The 18,744-nt window shown below is 38.7% G+C and overlaps 1 protein-coding gene across 1 annotated transcript in view; it reads left to right on the top strand.

The window, feature by feature from the left end:
- The window catches only part of PTPRN2 (protein tyrosine phosphatase receptor type N2), a 1,146,107-nt gene that overhangs the window by 1,084,702 nt on the left and 42,661 nt on the right, over positions 1–18,744 (top strand). The window contains exons 18-19 of the mRNA XM_089694046.1: positions 3,676–3,795; positions 6,207–6,373. Coding sequence (XP_089550172.1) covers positions 3,676–3,795; positions 6,207–6,373 — 287 coding nt within the window. The remainder of the gene's footprint in view (positions 1–3,675; positions 3,796–6,206; positions 6,374–18,744) is intronic.

Below are 18,744 nucleotides of genomic sequence, written 5' to 3'. Positions count from 1 at the left end.
TTCCTGCCCAGGCCAATTTTCAGCTTTCAGTGCTGTTGCACTTTGAATGACAATTTTGCGGTTATGCAACATTGTACCCATATGAAATTGTTATAATTTTTTTCACACACATAGAGCTTTCTTTTGGTGGTATTTAATTACCATTGGGTGTTTTATTTTTTGCACTATAAACAAACAAATAGCAAAAAATTAAAAAAATAGTTTTTCTTTGTTTCTATTATAAAATTTTGCAAACAGGTAATTTTTCGCCTTCACTGATGTGCGTTGATGAGCAGCACTGATGAGCACTAATAGGCAGCATTGATGGGCACTGATGAGGTGGTACGGATAGGCAGCACTGATGGGCACTGATAGGCTGCACTGATGAGGTGGCACTGATGAGGCGGCACTGGTGGGCATTGATGAGGAGGCACTGATGATGCTGCACTGATATGAAGCAATGATGGTTACTGATAAGTAGCACTGACGGGCACTGATAGGCAGCACTGGTAGGAGGCACTGATGGGCACTGATGGGTGACACTGATGGATGGTGCTGACTGACAGTCCTGACTGGCAGCACTGACTGATGGCACTGATGGGTGGCACTGATGGGTGTCACTGATGGGTGTCACTGCTGGGCACTGCAGGGTGGCACTGCTGGGCGCAACTGCAGGGCACTGATCATCAGGGCACTGATCATCAGTGCCCTGATGATCAGTGCCGATCTCCTCTGTGACAGCTGCTGATTATCGACAGTACTTTCTTCACGCTGTGACAGCGTGAAGAAAGTGCTCCTGTTAACCAGCAACTGTATTTACTCCGTGATCTGCTGTGTCATTCGACACAGCTGATCATGGTGGTAAAAGGCCTCTGTGATTGGCCTTTTACTTCATAACGTAATCAGCTGTGTCTGTAGGACACAGCAATCACGGAGATCACCAGGTGCATGCCCCTGGGAGCGTGCGGAAGGGCACATTCTGGGAGGACGTCATATGACACCCTCCCAGAACTGGGTAACCATGCTGTAGCTGTCATTCGGCTATAGCGCGGTTACCAAGTGGAAAGGCACTAAAGCCCCTTAATTGAATCTTTGATTACATAGCAATGACTATATATTTAAAAAGTGATTTCTGCAATGAGCAATGCAGCACCATGACTTTGTCTGGCACAATAGATTCATGTTAATGTTTTCATAAACTTTTACATACTAAAAAAAATAATGCTTATTATTCACTCAAAATCAGACGCTATGTAATAGTTATTGCCACAGGGTCCGATAAAAGAAGTAAAGTATGCTAATGAAAATAGGATAAAATATATGTATAGATTAAAACATTTTTATAATTTCTGCACAGTTTTAGTGTTTTTACATTTAATTTCTTCTTTGTAGAAAAAATATTCATAGAGAAAACAGAAGTAAGTGTTGTGAGCACTGGTGACTAGAATTGATAGTTCTAATTCTCACCATAGAATGTTATACTGGGGAAAAAGACAATTCCTGGGGAGCTTATAGTACAATGTATTATAATACAAGACTACAAACTCGATCAATGGATCCCATGAAGTCTATTATGTAATATAAAACAACTAAATGAACATAGAGTGTTAGATGATTCACATATCTCACAAATATCCTTTCAGTCTGTTGGGAGGGTTTAGGAGATTAATACGTAGTTTAATACGGCCATTTTAGTGTGGATTGTATGTGGTTCGAGAACAGGAATTAGACTTTCTCTGTGAACTTGTTCTCAGTGCATGTATATTAAATGCCCCAATACCCAGTAGCAGATTTTTCATTTGTCTTGAAAAACCTCCTACACATAAGCACTTGAACCTGGGGATGTCCTTTATGCTAATTTCAGCTTGGAGAAAGATTGAATCAATTACATAATTACATGACCCCCCACCCCTCCATACATTAACTTCCCACTCTATAATGTGCACCTCAGTGACACATTCAGATATGTTAAAAATTGATAATGTGATAGCGAGTCATTCAGGGGGAAAATTAAAGGGAAACTGTGTCAGTTTTATTTTTATATTACAATTTTTTTAATGTTTAGATGTGATGCTTTACACCTTTTTGTTATTTTTTATATTAAAATAAGTAAATTCTTAATTGAGGGTGCAACTTTGACTGTGCTGGCACAGAACATTATGAATTTATGAAGGGAGGACTCAACAAAAGCTATTTACTTTCACACTGTCCTTCTGTAATTAAAAATTATGTTCTAAGTAATTCAGTTGTGTGTGTAAATATGAGCTTAAACTATTGGGCTCAGTAAACAGCAGCATTTTATATATTTATCCACAATATGTTAGATTTAGTTGAAAAAGAAAAAACAAAGTACTTTTTTGTACCCTGAAAAAGAAAGAGAAATAAAAAAATATACAGAACTACTAACCATACTGTTTAAGTATAAAAAGGCACTTTATTGGGCAGTTTGATATTTTAGTATATTTTATTTGATAAAATACAGTAATGTTTTTACTTTAAACTCTGAAAAAATAATTCATACATGCAATTACTTTGGAGCACAAAATGTATGTGTGACCCTTAAAGTGGAACTAAACCCATCGATTTAATTGTTTTAAGAAAAACCAGCTCCTGCATTTAAGGAATGCTGTGAATGATAACTGCCATAGTTGCTGGTGCTCTGAACAGAATAGCCAAGCCATGAAAATGGCTGGTATCATAACTGATCACATGTGCAGGACCGTGGCAACTGCAGATCAAACAAAGGCTAAGATGGCAGCTTCCTTGGCTGTAAGGATAGGAAGGTTGAGTTCTACTTTGAACACATTAAAGAAAAGTAAATGGGTTATATTAATTAGTAAGAAAGCAGCAATGCCATAATATAAGTAGGAACAACATTTTTATAAATTGGTTTAAAGTGCAAACCCTAAGAATGAACATTTATTGTTCCATCAATCTGGTAACTGTACCATTGAAAGAGTTTTCTTTTATCCATTAGAAACCTTTTTTTGATAGAAAAAATACCTGTTGATCTGCCACAAATCCAGAAAGCTTGTAACTTCCTATGCTCTCTTTGTACTGAAATCTCAATGCAGTGTTATGAGCCCAGTTCTCCCTACAGATTGCCTCCCCTGTGTTATGGAGATGTGGAAGAGGTTGTTCTGTAGTTCAAATCAGGATCAAGCAGCTTGGGACAGCAATTGTGTAACTTTCACATTCACCATGTGTAAATAAAGGGAAAAATCCCAAAATAAGAAACATAGTGCAGCCACCATATCTAAGGAGTGAAAAGCTGTACTAATTTATAGTCTTGTTCTTGGGTTTAGATACACTTTAATTGAGCCAACATTTTCCATGGAAGAGACCTTAATGTATGTTTACTAGTATCTGTTTATTTTTACTAACCTACTGCTTCATCCTGCTCTTTTTCAAAGCTTAGCAGAACCCCGAACCCTTTGGCATTTGCCTTCTTTTTGCACATGCAATTTCTACAAAGAGAAAATATTTAAATCGTCTAGTTTCTGAATGCTGTGTTTCGCTTGGGTACTTGGGGATTTAGAAGCAGCTGCAGAGGAAAAGTGTTTAATGAAAATGAAATTTGAATTTGCACTGAATGGAATGAGTTTTGATTGTGTGTCTGAGTGCTGTAATTACATATGTCACACAGTAATTAAGAGTTTGCAGTGTGGCCACAGTGTGTCTCTCTTTTGTCTGCAGATGGTATGGGAGAATGGCTGTGTAGTAATCGTGATGCTGACATCACTGGCGGAGAATGGAGTCAAGCAGTGCTACCACTACTGGCCAGATGAAGGCTCTAACCTCTACCATATCTACGAGGTATACCTCTCACTTTTTTATTGTGATAATATGTTTTATTGAAAAGTGCCTTTTTTTTCAGGATCAAGGATCATTCCACCCAAAATTAATATTTAAAACCTGGCTGCAAGAACTCTGAAAATGTTTGCTTGCAGTGCACCTGCACTGTAAGGGTTGACTGCATATATTCTAGGGGAGGGTAAATGCACTTTTACTTACCTGATCCTCTGTTACCCCATGCTCTGGCAGTCGGACCTTGCATCATTCTTGATGATATCTGAGTATTCAAATTGATCTAATCTGTCCAGAAATATAAAATTCAGGAGCATAGGTACTCATGATTCATAAATTATGTGATTCTCTGTACATTAGACAAAACTGTATGCAGCTATTTATTATTATGCATGCATATTAGAAAATGTGGCAGTTGTCATAGCTTGAATTTCAAATGATTAGGTTTTATTATATCTCTTTCTCTTTCTCTTTCCCCTTCTCTGCTTTTCACTCTCGCTCTTTCCCTTCCCTTTTTCTCTCCTGTCCTTTCTGCTCTTCTTCAATTTTCCTTCTCCTCTCTCCCCTTTTCTCCATTGTGTTTCCATCCTTTCTCCTTCTCCATATATTACTCAGGCTTATCTCTGGTGCTGTCCCCATGCTTTCCTCTTTCTCTCTACCTATTTACCCATTTAATTTTATTTTTTCTTCTCTGTTCCTTCCTTTTCTATATTCCCTCTCTTTCTCTTTTATTTCCCTTTCTCTGAGATCTCTCACTCTTTCCTGCCTGTTGTTCCTTACACATGTTCCTTTCTGCTCTTTCTCTCTCTTTTCCTCTATCTTATCATTATGTCAGTTTATTATTATTAATATTATTATGCAGGATATATAGAACTAACTGTTTGCACAGTGCTTTGCAAAATAAAGGGAGGCAGTAAAGTTGCAATCACGTTCAATAAAAGAGTGTTCATAGTGCCCGGCTTGTGAGAGCTTACAATCTGAAAGGCAGGATCAAGTGATACAAAAAGTAATAACTATGATTGATGAGCTGATGGAGAAAGTAAAACTTGAAGATGGACTGAGAAGGAGATAGCTGGATAAATTGGGGTTGGGCGTTCCAGAGGACAAAAGATGCTCTGGAAAATGGGGCATGGGCTAGTGAGCAAAAGGTCTTGGAAGGACTGAAGAGGACAATTTTGGTGATATTTTGAGATTGGGCTGGTGATATAGCTCAGGACAGAGTTGTGGATAGCTTTTTATGTTTTTATTATTATTTTAATAATTTTGATTTTTTTCAGTGGGAAAGTTAAAGCCAGTGAGGGGGGAATGGCAGATAGGTAGTGGACACTGAACAGTTAGCAAGGTGGATGAGTCAGACAGCAGCATTCATGATAGACTTAAGGGGGATAACCTATGTAAAAGTATGCAAACGAGGGGAGAGTAGCAATTGTCAAGGAGAGAGATCACAAGGAAGTGATTTAGTAACTTTGTGGTATCCTTGGCGGAGAAGGGGTGTAATTTTGAGATTTATAAGGAGGTTAAGACAGTAAGATAAGGACATAGTCCAGGATTACATCAAGCATCCTGGCATGAGGCAAGGGACTAATAGTTGTGCCACTGGGGAGAGGGTACATGTGGTAGGAAATATTAGCTCAGCTTTGTAAAGATTGAGTTTGAGGAAGTGGAGTGACATCCACACTGATATATAAGTTAGGGAATTTGTGTTACTTGAGGAAACTGATGGGGTAAGTAGAGAGATAGATTTGGGCGTCATAACCCTAGAAATAGAAATTGGAAGCGGTCAGAGCTCTCAGTTCACCCAGCGAGGGGATGTAGATAGAGCATAGAAGACCTTTGGGGACCTCTGCTGCACTTTCTCATCCTCTTACTCGTCTTTGTCCATTCTCTCTCACCTCTATATTGTTTCTCACTCTCTCTTTCTGTCTTTCTCAGTCTCTTCTCTTTCTTGCTCTCTCGTTCCTCTCTGCCATTTGTCTCTCTCTTTCTCTTCACTCTGCCCCTTCTTGCTGTCTCTCTTCTCTGTGCAGTTTTGCACTCTCTTCAGTCTTCACTGTCTCACTCTCTGTCTCCTCTTTGACCTTTCTCTGCCATTCCCCTCTCTGTTTATAATTCTCCTCTCTTTCTCTCTCCATACTCGTTTTCTCTTTCACTCATCATCTTTCAAAGTTTCTATTAAGATAAGAGCCTCAGAGCAGATAGGAAATGAGACAAGTGGAAGTTGTTTGCGAGCATTGCCTTGACTGTGCAGTAGTGGCTTGTATGCGACTATAAATAATCCCCTTCATTTTGATTAACATGGAGCTAGTATGAGTGTGCCAGGTGTCGAGGCCTCTAGAGATGCCAGGTTTTTGTAAAACAATTTGAAGCAGATGTTCAGTAAAGTACTTAAGTTGTGTCCTACGCCTTCCTTCCCTCTCCAGGTAAATCTTGTCTCCGAGCATATCTGGTGTGAGGATTTTCTTGTCAGAAGCTTCTATCTGAAAAATCTACAGACTAACGAAACCCGCACTGTCACCCAGTTTAATTTCCTCAACTGGAATGACCATGGCGTTCCGGCTTCAACCCGCTCGCTGTTAGACTTCCGCAGGTACTCATTTTAAGCATAAAACGTCTTGTGACTGTCACTGAATTCAGCCATGAAGCAATGCATTTCTTATCTTGATGTTTTAACTCATCTTTTACCTGGCTAGAGTTTCCTTTAAACATCTTAATCATCATATTTATTTTGCATGATAAGAAGTTTTAGGAAACTACAACACAATTTTAATTGTTGTGGAGTTCTTTTTAGACGCCTTTCACACCTTAATGCAGTGCACTGTAGTGCATGTGTTGTAGTGCATTAAGAATGGACTATCAACACACCTCAGTGCACAAAAAATAGGTCACGCACAAAGCATATGCATGCGTGTTACAGTGTGCTCTAACACGGGTGTGTTGCAGCACACCGTAGATGTGTATACGTTTTTTTTTTCATTACATAACATGATGATAGTGGATGATGAGCCTGGACATGAACAGTACATACAGTATATACATTGTGTATACGAAAACTCATATATAAAACATATATATCTACATATAACAATCACAAGAGATATATAATTTCTAAAGCAAACCTTGCAGTAAAATGCAAGATCTGCTTATTAGGTCAGAACCCCTTCCCCATGTTAGAATCCTCATATATTACAAGGGCAAAAATATACCCATAAGGCGAAAAGAATAAAAGAAAAGAATATATACTTACCCCCTATCTTCTGTCTACGGCACATAGACAAGAGTGAAAAGATGTTCTTGCATTGGGCTGGAGTGTCTATTGTTCCCAGGGGATCTCAAGGGAAGGGTGGCAACAGTATGCCCTGCAATTTGGAAGATATGGGTTAGGTAAGTATTTGCTCAAACTTCTTTCCTTACAGGTAAATTTTTAACTACTATTATACAGCAGTTTTACAAAGGGAAGGGGCCCTGATCTAACAAGTGGACCTTTACATTTTACACTTTAAGGTATTCATGATTAATTGCTTTGAACCTTTGTGTCACACAAATTGTGCATGCTGTAATTTAGTTAAATTTAAGATGTAAGAGGCAAATCTATTCCAAACAGTAAATTGACAGTTCCTATACCACCACATAGATTGTATTTTTAGATGTTTGAAACAAAGCAAGCAATAGCACAGGAAGTAGGTGAGATTTGCATGTACATTTTGTTGTTATATATATATAAAATCACTGCATACAAATGTTAAATATGAGAAACTCAAATCGGGTTGGCTTCGCCACTACTAAATATGATCTTTGAGAGCTTCTAATCTTTATTGGTGTTCATTTATGAAGTGCCAGAAAACAGGTTTAACACATGTGCATGTACTGTATATGCTTTCATCAAGCAGCTCTAGCACTGGTATTATTTCAGGGTAACCTTGAGCTAGGAAAATGTAATCTGACCAGTGGGCCACAACTAGCTCACCATAGGTTAAACGGCACCCATCCATGTAGTGATTTTGGTCAAACATAGCTGAATTATGCAATGCTCATTATCATTTATATATAGCTTAAATTGGGACTCCAGTCTTTTTTAAAATTTAGTTTTGAATAGTTGGAATTTACGTAAGTTTTCTCCGCTGACTGTGTCCTCATTGGTATGGTTTTTCTATATTCCTATTTCCTGTCCCTAAGACAAAACAGGAAGCAAGATCTTCCTGAAATTACAGTTGTCACTAGAACTGGTGTCCCCTCCCTCTGGATATGTATTATAGTTTGGGTTGCTTCTCACTTTATGGTCAATTGACAGTGGTCAGTAGGATGGATAGTTGAAGTAAATCTTACCATTGGGGAAACAGGCATGTTTCTATCCTTTCCATATTTCCACTTGAAAAAATGTTTTGACTGTAATTCTATTTTAACAGACACTGGGGTTATTGAGAGGTTTGTATTGCTCTTAGGTTGTCCACTTATGATATAGTCTGATTGTATAATATTTGACCGGCAACTATGTAGTTTGTATCCAATTAGGTTGGCTCTACATAGTTGGTGGAAAGTCCAATTACAATGTGTGTGGCCAGTTGTAAAGGCCCAAAATGATTAAACATCATTTACTATGCTAAACATCTGGAAAATGGTTAACAAAAATGTATGTATAGCTAAACTGTTCCAATAAACAGCGGGAAATTCACAATTTTACAGGTGTCTCCAGAACAGGAGTAGAGGGGAAATCTTCTAAGGGGGACACCATTTCTGGTGACAACTATCTATGAGAAGATTTCTCCTAACTTTCTAGGGTTTTCCCTGCAACAGGAAATGAAGGGAAACCTTCCTAAGGGGACATAGACAGCAAGCAATTATCTAACAGTGGTTTTAACCCTTCCCTATTCTAAAAGTAAAAGAAAAGTCTTGGCTATACATACATTTTACTAGCATAAAATGTTTGCAAATTATTTTTATTAATTTATTCAAGTAATTATGTAGAACCAAAGAATTCTGCAGTACTTTACAGTACATCAAACGATTTCCATCAACCCCTTCTCCTGAACAAGCTCATGCTATACAGCTCCTATTAGAGCCATATGTAATAATAAGCCACACAAAATGTTCTCTGATGATGTCTATTATACACATGCCTGCAGTTTTCAGAAATTATCTAAAGTGCTAAATGACATTATTGAAATGGGCAAATTCTTATTGTTTTAAACAATAAATAAATATATTAAGGAATTAGACAGAAAGCTTATATCTCCTAAACAAGGAATGAGGGAGGAAAGGTAATGTGAGGAAATTGTTCTAGCTACAAACCATGCAGCTTGAAATATCTCAGGATGCCTTGCCTAATTGCACATTATATCATACAAAGGAAATTGTGGAAATCTTTTGCAGATAATAAAACATTCTTAACATGCACAGAAAATGCTCAGCTATGTGCAGTTCGGAGAAGTTTGTGTAGGGGAGGAAGAAACTCCTGTTGATGAAGCACGCATACTTTGTAAATGGTACATAAAAGCACATAATTATGGTGTAGAACAGTACTTGACACATAATCAGCAGCAGTTACTGCTTTGTGTTGGGCTTTTATGCACAGCTTCTGCTCATCATATCACAGAAATAATAGAGGTTACACAGGGAGAGAGCTGACCTTTAATGTCTCTGGGATTGTCATTCTGTGTGGAGTGTAAAAGGCTTTTTGAGAAGATGTGACATATTGGTTAAGGAACTGTTCTCTGATGCGCAAGGTCATCAGTTCAATGTCTGCCTCTGTCACTGGCGCTTGCGGTGGTCCTGAGCAAAATCCATTTATCTGCCTGTGTGCAAGGTGGCCTGACTGTCACTGAGTTATAACAATAACATTAATTCCTTCTTTGCTAGACTCTCTGGAGTCTGGATGGGAAGCAGAAAATGGGGAGTGTCAGCTGAATTGCCTGTGTTTCTAAGCCCGTAAACCTATCAAATGCTGCAGGTTTAGGCAGATATATGCTTTTGTAGTTTTTTGGGGCCTTCATGTCCCAGCATGGTATTTCAGACAGAGGATGGGACTTGTATACACAACAGTGGGGATCCTAAGGACCTATAGTCTGATAGAATCATACAGAACTCCACCTTGCTCTCTTAGATGAAAGGCTATGCATTACTGGGATGTAGTATGTGTACAAACACTGTAAAGAAACACTGTAATTTTTTTACATTTAGAGACTAATACTCACTTCCTTCCCTACACTTCTCTTGGCTTGGTTCTTCCACTGTCCTAACCTTGTGTAAGCTGTGTTGCATGGTGTTAGGACTTACACAGGGTTGATGATGTGTCCTCCTCACATAGCAGTGTTCATTCCTGGTACATGGCTCCAAGGGAGGGTCAAATGCACTCTCAGACCCAGAAGTACTTGGTATTTTGCAGTAGCTCACTGTAGATGGAGCCATGGAGCAGAGGGAAAGGTGTGTATAAATAGATTTGAAGAGTTAAAGAGACTCTTCCTGAATGGACAAAGTGAAAGAATCTCTGTAAGGTCTACTTATCCCTAAAACTAAGATTTCAGATTTAGTGGGTACTGGTGGGTTGAAAAACATACTAGCCTCTTATATCTCTTGTAGCTTCCTCTAACTAAATTTTTCTGCATTCCTTTCTAACTCTATCTCCTTGTACAAGGACATAATAGAGGAGTCATTCTCTTGCAGTTGGGTTCCACAAATAATTTGTCCATCATGATAGTGTGATGTCATCATTTGACAGTTGAAGGGAACTGGAAGGGATATCTTGCTGGAGGAGTCTTTTAGACATAAGAGAAGCAAGAGGACATTTCAATTCGCTGGCAAGCAAAAAGCAAATCTACCTAAAATTTCACATTTAGGGGCCACTAGGAGCTAGCACACAGTTTAGCTTTACAGATTGCATTATCTCTTAGGGCCATTTACCAAATGACTCATTTAAATGACGCCTATATAGCACTGTAGCCATACACTGGCAGCCGAATTCCCTACAGTGTATTTATAGCCAAAATGTTTTATTTTTTCAGTTTTAGATAAGGCATGGAATAGTCAGAGACCCTAACATGTTTTTCTCTCTCTGTTTCCCACTGGAGAGTTTTCCTTTCATTTCCTGTCCAGAAAACCCATCAGGAAATGAAAATCTTTTCAAAATGAGTGTAAATCCCTTTATACAGTTGTCACTAGAAATATACCATTGAGAAGATTTTACCTCATTATTCTGGTGACAACTGTGTAATTTTGTATTTGCCACAGTGTTCTGTCTCGAAGACAGTGTTCACCAGATCAAAAAAGAGGAACTCAGACAGCAATAAAAAGTGTCTAGAGATATACTTTAAAAAAGAATTGTAAGATTTAAAAAAAAAAATCATATTTGCCCAGATGGATGCAGCATCCGTCTCCTGCCACCTATAAGACTGAGAACTGAGTGATCAAAGAACATTGATTGCTCAGTTTTTGTCATCAGGTTCTTAGTAGTGCACCGAGATACTAATTCAGCTACCTGTCAGGCATCTGGGTGGATCCCAACATTAAAGTCGGGATCCCTCCAGAGTCTAGACTGGCTGAGTAATGTCGACCGACAGCAGACTTTAGCCTGCTGTGAGGTGAAGGTACTAAGTGCACTCCTCTGACCCACAGGGGAAGTAGGGCCAAAAATAGCTTTGGCCCTACTTCTCCTTTCAGCAGGCTGGATTATTTACCTATCAGTCAGAAAACTAAAGGTTTTCATCTGACATCATTCAGAAAGAGGAAGACATTTTGTGCTCTTGTATTCATGTACATGCCACCTTTATGATGTCATCAGTAACTCTTATTGACCTGGTAGTTTGCTTAATGACTATGTCGCATCATGACTGCATTGACTGTGCAAAGATGATGACAGTGTATTTGGCAACTACATTTTTGCTCTACTTTTATTCAAATTTAATTTGACATAGTGATAAGACTTCAGAATAATTGAATTTCAATTTAAAGGTGTTAAGTCTAAATTAGAAACACAGGTTGTCATAGTGGCATAAGGTGAAAAAAATGCAATTTTCTTGTCATAGTCCACTTTGCATATCCAGCTGGTAAACATTATACAATGGCAATATTTCAAATAGAAAAACAAGTACTCTTTTCCATTAATTCAGTAATGTCAGCTTTCAAAATTGTTTATGCAGATATCCGTCAACAAAAATGGGGGTGGTATTCAAAGGGTAACTGTTTTTTATCTTCAGCAGATGAAGGGTTAATCCGAGTACTATACACAATAGGGCCAACTTTCCTTAAAGAGTCAATTTTGTATGGCAAACTCTGTCCATTGCAAAAGTGATTGGGCAATCAAACCATAAAAATAAAACAAATCTCCAGAACCTGATTGCATGTTTGCGATCATCATGGGTTTGCTGGCTCCTTTAGTAACTCTACACAACTGTCATGGTTTCTTAATTTCCTTTCTTTTTGTTTTATTTATTTTTTTTATAACAAATAGCAATTTAAATTTCTACAGATGGCCATACACTAGTAGAACTTCATTTTAATATTTTCATTTTTTTAAGAATGTTCATTCATTTATGTACTCATTAGTGGGGTCAAATAGATAATCATTTTGAAGCAATAGATAGTAAGTAAATAGATAATCATTTTGAAGCAATAGATAGTAAGTAAATAGATAATCATTTTGAAGCAATAGATAGTAAGTAAATAGATAATCATTTTGAAGTACATTAATCAAGTCGTCGAATGTTTGTTTGGAATTCTACTAGTGTATCACCAGCTTAAGTGTCATAAATGAGAAATTCAGCTTAAAGCAGACCTGTGCTCAAATATTAACTTACAGGTATGTTAACAGACGTTGAGGAAAATCTTGTCACATAACCAGAATCCTAGGTCATTTGGTTATATGACTTCTGCTATTAATGAGGATCAACCAATCTGGACTCTGACCCTTGCCTTCAACAGAGATCACATGAGCACATGACCAGGCTTTTGGTTATGCCAACAGCATTGGGAGCAGCCAAGTGCAGCATTTTCTCCAGGAAATGCCATTTGTTTCTCTTTATTTCCATCTCAGGAAGATGCCTAACAGAGCTTTATGTGAACAATTGAGTAAAATGTCCACATTAAGCTACGACGTTCTCCAGACTATGTTGTATGTGATCCACTTTTACAAAGATAACTGAATGTAATAATTTAGGGGCTAATTTCCTAAAGAACTATTTTAATGCAATTATTATAAACCCTTATCTGGCTCAGTCAGGCTAAGAGAAAAATAGATAGACATTCAATCTAGCCTAAATCATTGTTAGAAGCATTTGCATATTTACTAAAGCAATGGTCCTTTACCAAACACTGGCCCTTATTAGGTCCACTTTAATGTCTAAGAAGTGATAGTGGCCTTTTTTTTAAAGTAGAACAATTTGCCAGGTGCAGTAACCATCAACAAGCAATCCAAAAATACCTCAGTAATTTGTCTAAACGGTTTATAGACAAAATCTGACCTGATGATCTCAATGATTCTTTTTTAAACAATGTCATTAAAGGTTTAGTCCACCCAAATGGGATATTTGTTGTGGGTGCAATGCAGTGAGCTAAGCCAACAGCATCTTCTTATATGTGTTAGGAACTTTACAATCTCCACACCACAATTCCTGTACTTGGATGTCTAACTCCTCTAGCTTCAATAGGGGTGTTTCAAATCCATTCTGCATAATTTAAAATGCATTTGAAGGCCAGCAGAGTTTGTTGGCCCCCTTTGGCACTGACACAGCAGGTATGCAGACTTGAGAACACCAGCACAGAGACCTCTACACTGGAGTGCCTGAAAGTCATGAGAAACTACCAGTGAGTAAAATAGTTTTGGGTGGACTGAACATTTAAAAAGGGTCAGTATATTGTTCAGTGTTAATGGCAGCAAACCTTTTTTATATCCTTATTCAAAAAATAATGCGTATTTCTACATGCAATGACTTCTAGCAGCAAGTCAGAATCCATACTGGTCTTTAAGTAGAGTGAATTCTGCTGCCTTGGTTTACTGTTCTTAATTATTAGATCTTGAGTGAAATATGGGGCTGCCAATTCTAGTTGTCTGTCTGTTATGCTGACCCTCTGACCTCAAAAGTTCTGACCAGGAATAAATCGATAGTTCTGTATGTGCAATCCTATTTTGGGACAATGTCTCTGTGTTTTGAAGGAAGCCAGACAACCAGCATTTTCAACAGTGGGAGCCTCCATGTTTCTCTTGTGACAGTTTTGCGATACCTATCCAAAACATTTTAAAGAAGGCCATTCCAGTAATGAAGACAGAACATGCTTACCTTTCCTGCTACCCATGTTGTAAAACACTGCTACGATCCTGAGAAATATTCTGCTGAATTTGCAGGGAAACCAACACTTCTAATAGTTGTCGATCTCTGTGTCCTCTTGCAACTCTCATTAGTTCCTCACTTTATGCTCCACACATTAGAGCAGTGTTTCTCAACCTTTTTTCAGTCAAGGCACCCTTTAAAATTATGGACAGTCTTGAGGCACCCCATTCTAAAATGTGAAAAACCATTCTAATACTTTTATGTAACACAGCAACATCCACGTAGGACACCCAACATTAGAGGTGATTTATTCTTCCAAAGAAAATACACTTTTGCACACTGGTAGTGACTAGTATTCCAATGTTTTTTTTCTCTCTCAGTTTTTCTCCATCACTGAGCTAATGTAACCCCAACACTGTTGGAGAGGGGCGGGGGAGGGTCAAACTAGGATGCTGTGCAGGCAGCTGATATCCTTCTTATCAACTGATGATGTCATTGGTTGTCAGGACGGCTAGAAGGTCGTAATGGTGCACAATGGAAACCTGTGGCTTTGTGTAACAAAGGCAGGCTTGTTCCACCCACGGGCTTGTATACAAGTTTTTGGCAATTTTTAGACATTTTGCCAAGGCACCCCGGAAGAAGCCTCAAGGCACCCCAGGGTGCCTGAGCACCCTGGTTGAGAAAGGCTGCATTAGAGGCTACAGTAAGCATGGCGGTCAGCAAGAGAAACCGGGGAGAACCACAGGAGACCCAGGAGATCTACATTACTGGAAGCATTGTTTTCCCTGCAAAATTTTGTAGATTTCTAAGAATCGAAGCAACATTTGCAAAACAGAAATTATGTCTTATCTTCTTTTACAGGTATGGCTTGTTTTAAAAAAAAATTTTGGTAGTAGTGACAAGGTTGCTTTAAGAATCAGAACTCTTCATTGAATAAAGCTGTTAGTTTATTGTGGTCTAATGATTTTTTCCTTCCTGTACACAGGGTCTTGATATATCATCATGTAATTGGCATATAAAGTCTATTTGTAATTTGTATGCTTTGAATTTATGTTCATGCTACTAATGTCTAAACTGTGCTGGTGTTATTAAGGAAATGAATCACTGATGGATAACCTTGTAAAGATTTTAAAGAATTAATGTTGTGCTTAACTTTTTTCTATGCTTGATATTTCTGTAATGCTGATTTTGTGCATTTAAAGAAAATGTGTCTTTGATTATAAGTGAAAAGGAAACCTCACAACAAAGGTCACCATGACAGCTGCATTGTGCAGTAAAACCAAGCTAATATTAACCAGCTTGATCACCTGTTCCCTATCTGTGTGCGCAAACCAAACACACTAAGATCACCTTCATCACTTTAGGAGCATAAAAAAATCAACATTTTATTTTATTTTTTTTCTTGCTGTACGCACATTGGCATTTACTAACAATCGCTCACTTGAAAATGGTTAAATTCTTATTTTGCCAGCTAATTAGCAGTTGCCAGTGTCATTTTTGTGATGTTGCAGCTAGTAATATGAGCCCAGTTGCATAGTCACAAAAGTGATCATTGGAAACTGTCACTCTGCTGCGGGGACAATATGGAAGCCCCTTTTCTGTGCCTCTAACGACCTCTGACCTTTGCTTGCTGACGGTTTGCATGATGGGTCTCTTTTCATTCATTGAACCCGTGGTTTGGTTTGTATCACTAATCATTCTCTCACTCTTTCTTTCTCTCTCTCTCTCTTATGTGTGTGTACACATTAATAAAACATGTTCTGGGTTGAACAGCCGGCTTGTGGTTATAATTTCGCACTGACAGAATGAAATGCTTGGTTATAGATTTATTCAGGCTGACGCAATTAACCCTTGCTCTCACTGAATCATTTAGCAAGGCACTGACTTATGGTATATTTTAACCCTAATGACACATAAAGGTTTAAAGGGACACTAACATAAAAAATAATAATATTTTCTTAAAGGATCATTGAACAAAAGCTACAATTACATATTGATCTATATGAATAAGTTAATGTGCTGCAATAAAAATGTTAACATTGTAGGATGGTATTCAAATACATAATGTTTAAAAAAAATTTGTCAGGATGGGAATATGGGAGCAGCCTATTTTGCTCCAGGGCTGTAATCCTCATTCTTTCTTCATCACTTAGGGAGTCACTGCTGTAGAGCAATCACAATATTGTCAGGTGTGTAACAATTGGTATTTACATACGTGTTCCAAGCAGTAAATTACAAGTAGGGAAGTAAGGATAAGAATGATGGCCCTGGACCCTACACCTTCAAAAAGTCAGCAATGGCAGTTTGTACATTTTTAATGTGGTGTACCAAACACCGAGCAGACTTTCTGCCAATTGTTCCATAGAAGAATGCTGCACATTGTTACATTTAAACTTTTCTAATGCTAAAATCAGGCCAGCAGATAAATACACAGATGTAATACATTTAAGAGTGCTGTGAAACCTGCCAAAGGATTTGTATTTCTTTTCATTCAGTTCTAAGATTTACACAGCTCTGTCAGTCATCAAAGCGAGGAGGATAACACCACTTTATTTGTACTGCTAAGGAATACACTGAGATCAATTTACCCGCATCCTGCTGATTGGACAGTGAAGGAGCAGTACCAAACTGACGAGGTCATCCCTTTGCTCACTCTGCTCTCTCTTCTCTCTGTTTATTCCTTGTCAGCACATTTACATGCATTGCATTGGCTCCCAGTCCTGACCCTCCATATCCAAAACTAAGTGCTGCTGTATAGAGAGTTACAGGAGGCTAAACCAAGACAATTCAGGTACTTACACCAGTTGAATATAAAAAATCTATTTATTGATTTATTAATGAATACAGAACTACATTTGTGTTTTTATATCTACCTGGAGTTCAACTTTAAGGGCTTTTTTACACTTACTTCAAAGTGTGGCATTTGACACACTTTTTTAAAGCACTCTGAATGCCAATCAAAGGACCTCTCATTAAATAAAATGGTTACTTTAAGTCCTGTACACACTGTTGAATTTGCTTTGCGTCAGAAATTATACCCAGTGTTGCTATAATTGTGCTATAATTGCAGCATCTGAAAGCTCCCATAAAAGTAGGGCCCTTTTTAGACTTGCTTTGCTGTCTGAAGTACAATACGCTTTCAGATCGCTTTTCTGACAGCAATAGACAGGCAGTGACAAGACACTTTATCTGGGATGAGAGGGGATGATCAGCAGATTTCACACATAGTGTACATTGTGGGATCTGTGGGAGTGATACAGCAGGAAAGTTACCGTGGACAGGATTGAGGAGCAAGGGGGAAACGGAGCAGTGGGAAATCAGCAGAGCAGGAGATCAGATCAGCAGAACAGAGAATCAGAAAGAGATCAGCAAAGTGGAGTTTCAGCAGAACAGAGGATCAACAGAGTGGGGGAGGATTATTACTGAGCAGTGGGGTATTACTACCTATCAGGGAGGGGGGTACTACTACTGAGAGGAGGGGGGGTACTACCAAGAAGGGGGATTAGAATGTACTATTGAAGGGGTGGGTGCAGGGAATATGGGGAATGTTCAATTGAGCAGAGGCGGGGTTGGGTGGTATGGGGAACATACTACTGAGCGGGGAGCTGGGGGCGGGGTGGTAATGTACTACTGAGCTGATGGGTACTATTGTGATGGGGCATACTACTGATTGGTGTGGGGGGGATAATGTGCCACTGAGCGAGGGGGGGGTACTACTTAGCGGGACAGGTACTACTGAGTGAGGGGTACTACTGAGCCAGAAAAATGCTGAGCAAAGGATCTGCTGAGCCAGGAAACTGCAGAGCAGTGGATCTACTAAACCAGGGGTATTATTGAGGCGGAAAACCACTGAGGGAAAGATCTATTGAGCCAGGAAACTGATGAGCTGGAGATCTGCTGAGTGATGTACTATTAAGGAAAGAAAACTGATGAGTGGGGGCATTACTGAGCCACCAAAAACACCAACCCCCCCAAAAAAAACACCAGATACCACACTAATTGCTAACCACTGCTCAATTCTGGAGACTTCCTCATCATCACTTCCCATTTGAGATCACTTCCCCTTTAAAACAAATAGAAAACCAACACACACAGGGCATTTGCCAAACTTCATTAAAGCTTCAAAAAAGCATCACAACATTATCAAACACGCATGCTAAAGTGGTCAGTGCTTTAATGTGTGTTTCTAATCAATGCAAGTGTAAACAAGCCCTAAGCCTGAAATTGCCGGAATCCTACATACATTTTAAGTATCTTATTTCAAGGACTTGTATACTGAAGTCAAGGAGGAGGCTAAGACCATGGTTGGGAAAGTGTATGTGAACCCTCACCTTCTAAAACAACCCATTCAATTTAAAATTGAAATGAAAAGCAAAACATTTGTGTATAGATAGAAAAATTATTATAAATACCGGTACCTTTTTTTCCCTTTTTATAAGTGATCACATTCCCTCTGTACTCAGCAGCATAAGAGCTGGGGGAGGATAAACAGCAGCACACTGGTCTTTCCAGTGAATGGCTGCGTAGGTGGGCTGTGTCAGGAAAAGTCTGATCATTGGAGGAGAGAAGGCTGAGTTCCCAACATAGCTATAGAACTGACCACGCTGTGCTCTCATTCTAGTGTAGTCAGTTTTTAATAGGAAAGCAGAGGGACTGGTTGGAACACCAGGGATTTCAGGAAGCAATACAAAGAGAATAGGAT

Source organism: Staurois parvus, unplaced genomic scaffold, assembly GCF_062004578.1.
Source record: "Staurois parvus isolate SC_StPar_1 unplaced genomic scaffold, SC_StPar_1.0 ptg000005l, whole genome shotgun sequence".
Lineage (NCBI taxonomy): Eukaryota > Metazoa > Chordata > Amphibia > Anura > Ranidae > Staurois > Staurois parvus.
This window is presented reverse-complemented; position numbering and strand designations above follow the sequence as displayed.